The sequence below is a fragment of the Melanotaenia boesemani genome, chromosome 3 (assembly GCF_017639745.1).
Source record: "Melanotaenia boesemani isolate fMelBoe1 chromosome 3, fMelBoe1.pri, whole genome shotgun sequence".
NCBI lineage: Eukaryota > Metazoa > Chordata > Actinopteri > Atheriniformes > Melanotaeniidae > Melanotaenia > Melanotaenia boesemani.
This window is the reverse complement of record NC_055684.1, coordinates 16,586,959-16,591,629: the sequence shown is the minus strand read 5'-3', so window position 1 is coordinate 16,591,629 and position 4,671 is coordinate 16,586,959. Positions and strand designations below refer to the sequence as shown.

Below are 4,671 nucleotides of genomic sequence, written 5' to 3'. Positions count from 1 at the left end.
GACAACAAATACACAGCAGGGTATTCCAGTGACATCACCTTTGGACTTTTGGATCAAGAGGCTTCATATAGCATGACTGTTGTTTAATTCATTTCCATTCTGGTCAAAATGGAGAAGTGGTATTTCTGAGGTAGAGAAGCTATCTATTCCTTGATATTCAGCTATCACAGTGTGTATTTTCTGTCAACCTTCTTCAATCTCTTTCATGCTTAAGTAAGTTTTTTTCTGTAATTATAATTACTTGCAGATACATTTAAATGTTTCGGTGTGTATTTTACAATGACAAAATGTCTGTCTTTACGTACAGCTATTTTTTTTTTATTTGAATCTGAACTTGTTTATAAAGCTTACCTTTTAGAAACAGAAATGAGACATTTCCCTACTGTAATGTCAGCGAACTATTTTTTAGTTATCAGTAACTGCTATTAAAGTAAACCTTTTTATTACTTTTTTAAATATTTGGGAACTCTGTGAACTGATTTAAGAATAGTTGGATATACAGAAGAATGATTTTAAACACAGAATACTTCTCATTGTTCTTGATAAAAAAAAAACTAGAATACTTTCCTTGCAAAACAAACTTGAAAAACATTCTAAAAAAGGTAACATTGTCAACAAAAATCAGAAAAACCTAAATGAATATTTTCTCCATTGTCCTTCTCTAAAGGAGGCTTGTGGGATATAGTCATGACATCCATGAATTCCTCATCAAATGGCTATAATGTGTCAAGCAGCCTGACTTCTCGTGATTCTCTGAGCACAGCTGTGGCCAAAAATGTGATTGTAGTGGGTCTTGGCCTCACCATCAACTATATCAATGGTACTCTGGTTCACACCTTCAGAAAACACCAGGTTAGAATTATTGTACGTTATAATGTCACTAAAATATGTTTGTAGTGAAAGTTTTAACATCTTTAGATTGAAGATAACAACTAAATGAATCAAAGCATTTTAAAGAAACACAAGCTGTGTTTTCTCCTCTCTTTCAGGTATTTAATATGAATCCTCGTTACATCCTGTTCATCCACCTCGTGTTGAACGATATGATCCAGCTTACTGTAACAATCAGCTTGTTCATATTAATTTATGTCTTCTACATGATTAATGCTTCTCTCTGTTGCTTCATCATTACCTTTGCTGTTTTCACTAATCTCAACACCCCACTAAATTTAGCTGCAATGGCAGTGGAGTGCTACATTGCTGTTTGTTTTCCACTGCGGCACTCTCAGCTGTGTACCATTAAAAGAACATATAGTCTGATAGGTTGTATTTGGGCTCTGAGTGCAGTATCAGTTCTGCCAGACATCTTTATTATTCTGGCAACAGAGCCTGAATGGTTATTTCACTCCACTATATTTTGTGAGAGGGACAACTTGTTCCGACATCCAGTCAGTTTAAAAAAGAGAGATGTTTCTCACCTGCTTTATCTAACTGTAGTTTGGCTCGTCCTCCTCTGCACCTACTTCAGGATCTTCTTAGCTGCTAAAACTGTTAATTCAGTAGAGGGAAATTTTAAAAAGGCCAGGAATACTATCCTGCTACATGGCTTTCAGTTATTGCTGAGTATGTTAACTTATGTAGCCCCTGCATTAACACAGATTTTGTTTAAGTGGTTCCCTAAATATTACGTGCAAATACTCTTTGTTAATTACCTATTTGTTCAGATTTTCCCCAGGTTTGTCAGTCCTATTGTATACGGACTACGAGACAAGACATTCAGACAGTATTTGAAAAAGCATCTGACATGTACCATGACAACAGAAAAACTGATTTAACTAAATTTAGTTCAATTAGATTTAGTAGATTTAACTAAAGGTTAGGCTGCTGTGTTGCTTTTCTGTATATCAGGGTAGTTGAGAAAAAGGAAGAATGAATCACAAGACACTAAGCCACACAAGATCAATGAAAATAATAATACAGACACAAAATTTGTTTCTCCATAAGATCTTGCAAAATGTGACTATATTGGACATGACTGGACTTAAAAGAGCACGGGAGGATGAGCTGGGAGAAAAATTAACTGATGAGGTCTATGGTGAGTGTTTTGAGAGTATACATGATTATTCAATTAACACATTGGTTCCCAAGTGGTTTTCTACAGTGGCCCCTTTTTATCGACAACAATAAAGTCACCTGCAGCCTTTCTCAGAAATGTCTGCTGACATGTTGCTGAAAGTTTACAGAAAGAAAGGAAAGAACAAGAAAAGAAAAGGGGAGAACAGGAGAATTTAAAATCTGGGACGACCACACTTCCAAATAAAAGCTGATAACACGTCAGCAACCCATCAGCGGATGTTTCTGAGGAAGGCTGCAGGTGACAGCCGAAACATGCCAGGTACGCTAAAGTAGCATACCTGACATGTTTCATAGTACTATACAGTACTACTATAGTAGTACTATTATTGTCTGAATAAAGGAAAAATTATAATTATAGTTAAAACCATGTTGTGGCAGAAGGAATTATCAATTGCTCTGCTGCAGTGTAAAGCGTTTTAAACTAGGATACTACAAATTACTTCAGGTGAGTTGAACTTTCGTTGAGATGGACACTGCTTTAATAAAACAACTCTGCTTTATATGACAGCTGAGTAGTTTATTTCTGAAGTTATGAGCAGGCCTTTCTTTGTTTTCAGGATGAAAAGTCCCCAAGTGCCATTAGTTTCAGATTTGACCTTCCATCCATCCTTCTGTTTCCTTTTTATGGTAGCAAGTGGAGAGGAGCTTTTCTGGCAGAGTCTTACAATTTACAGAATAGGCAGCGTAAGAGCAGAGACATTATTCTTGGATCTGTGATCACACCAGTATGATCAGCTAATGTGACATCTTAATAGCCGTACAAGCACCGTACCAACCGTACCAAAAAAGTCAGTTTCCTTTAGTTCTGCTGTCAGCTTCCCTTAAAAGTGCAGACCTGAAAATGTCTCCCACTTTTTTTTAGATGTTGTAGGACCACGGAAAACAAGAGAAATTATGGTTTGAATTGGATCATTATAGAATCCATAATTTACAGAAAACTCAGAGCATAATTTGTAAATTGGAAAATTCTTCTAAACACATCTAATGATTACTATTTTCTTCAATTGTAGATTTACAGCATTCATTAAAGAAGTAGGTCTGCTGTTTCCACTGACTTGACATAAACATGGAGGGTGCTGGTGCACACCCTGACAATTTCATGGTGATTGACTCATGCTGCCTCCTACTTGAGCTGCGGTCTCTAGACTTTCTCTTCATATCCACAGATTGACAATAGTCCATGTCTTTGCTGTCTTTGCCATCAATCATTGTTTTTAAAGTATTCCACAATCCTGTTACACAAACCTTTTTCTATGCTTTCACAAACTGAAGAGCCCCTGCCTATCTTTAGGACATCTCTTTGATAGCTGATCATGTTATAGACCTGATATCTCGCTTTTTCAGCTATTTGTTGTCCCTGTGTCACCTATTTTGAGACCTGTAACATGCATCACATTTGACAAGAGCTCATTTTGTGCATGACATTGTCAAGTTTCTCAGTTTAAACATTTGTTACCTCCTCCAAGACGGCAGATGTTTGTTTGTCTGACTGTTAGCAACACAACTCAAAAAATAATAGACAGATTTAAATGAAATTTTCAGCAAAACTCCAAAATGGAATAATGAATAACTGATTATATTTTGGAGGTGATCCGGATCAGTGCCTGGATCCAGGAATTTTTTTATTTATTTACACTAAAACAGCCAACATTCCAATACCCCCTACAACTGCCAGAGGGGGTCATTTTGACACTGTGCCAATGCAGATAAATATGACTTTAAATCTTTAAAGTGGACGCAGCAAGCTCGAAGAGGGGAAACAGAGAGGAGGCACGGAAAAAAAATGTAATTAAAAAAAAAAAAGTAGCTAACGAAGCTCCTAAAATGATTGACTGCTCAACCAACAGGACCAGCAGGACCTTACTCAGCTGCTTGGGATAACAATGAGGAGGATGGTAAAAGCCTTAAGAAGCTGCACTGCTGTTACATCACTGATGTGTATGTTCTGAGTAAAGAAACTCAGTAAATCTAATAAGTTTGATTCATACAGGCAAATCAGTGGTGAACATGCTAACAGTTAGCAGTGTACAAAGTTATGATAAAGTAAAAACACACGAATAAAACAGACATTTTATTACCTGTTTTGTAGCAGAAGTGAATCTTTAGTAGGAACCAATGTGTGTATGTGTTGGTAGGACACATAATGAGAATGGACTGTATGTATATGCGGACAGAACGAGCTGAGGAATAAAGATGTGTTTGAGCTTCTCTTGTCCCCTGTCCTGGTGGTTATTGCACACTGCTCTACAAGGCATACTACATAGTGTCAGAAGTGTACCGAATCCCGTCTATAACGCCGTCAATATCCGGAAGAAGTTGTCGGGCGAAAGAACTGAAATCGAGGGATCTCTGACTACAGCTATGCTAATGCTAGCCACCAGTTAGAGACCGGGTGTAACAAATAGTTTGCGGTACAATAAAGCCAGCTCAAGACCTCCGAAGGCAAAACAAAGAGGCAAAGAAAATGGATTCACTCTTCTCCATAAATCCAAAACTTTGACTTCTCTGACTTTTCCGGTCTGACCATGTTCCGGTCAGCTCTGTGGAGTTCTCCAGCACCTCTTCAACATGAGCCTACGCCTTCAGAGAGTGCCA

The 4,671-nt window shown here is 37.5% G+C and overlaps 1 protein-coding gene across 1 annotated transcript; it reads left to right on the top strand.

The window, feature by feature from the left end:
* Positions 1–696: 696 nt before the first annotated feature.
* Positions 697–1,775, top strand: LOC121636949 (odorant receptor 131-2-like). The gene is made up of 2 exons (XM_041980817.1): positions 697–852; positions 990–1,775. Exons 1-2 carry the CDS (start codon positions 697–699, stop codon positions 1,773–1,775), a joined length of 942 nt encoding a protein of 313 aa, XP_041836751.1.
* Positions 1,776–4,671: the final 2,896 nt, after the last annotated feature.

Bases quoted from the DNA above. Each gene is read 5' to 3' on its own strand.
- LOC121636949 (XM_041980817.1), top strand. From the start codon at position 697: ATGAATTCCTCATCAAATGGCTATAATGTGTCAAGCAGCCTGACTTCT. The intron at 853-989 runs GTTAGAATTATT...CCTCTCTTTCAG, and splicing joins ACACCTTCAGAAAACACCAG to GTATTTAATATGAATCCTCG.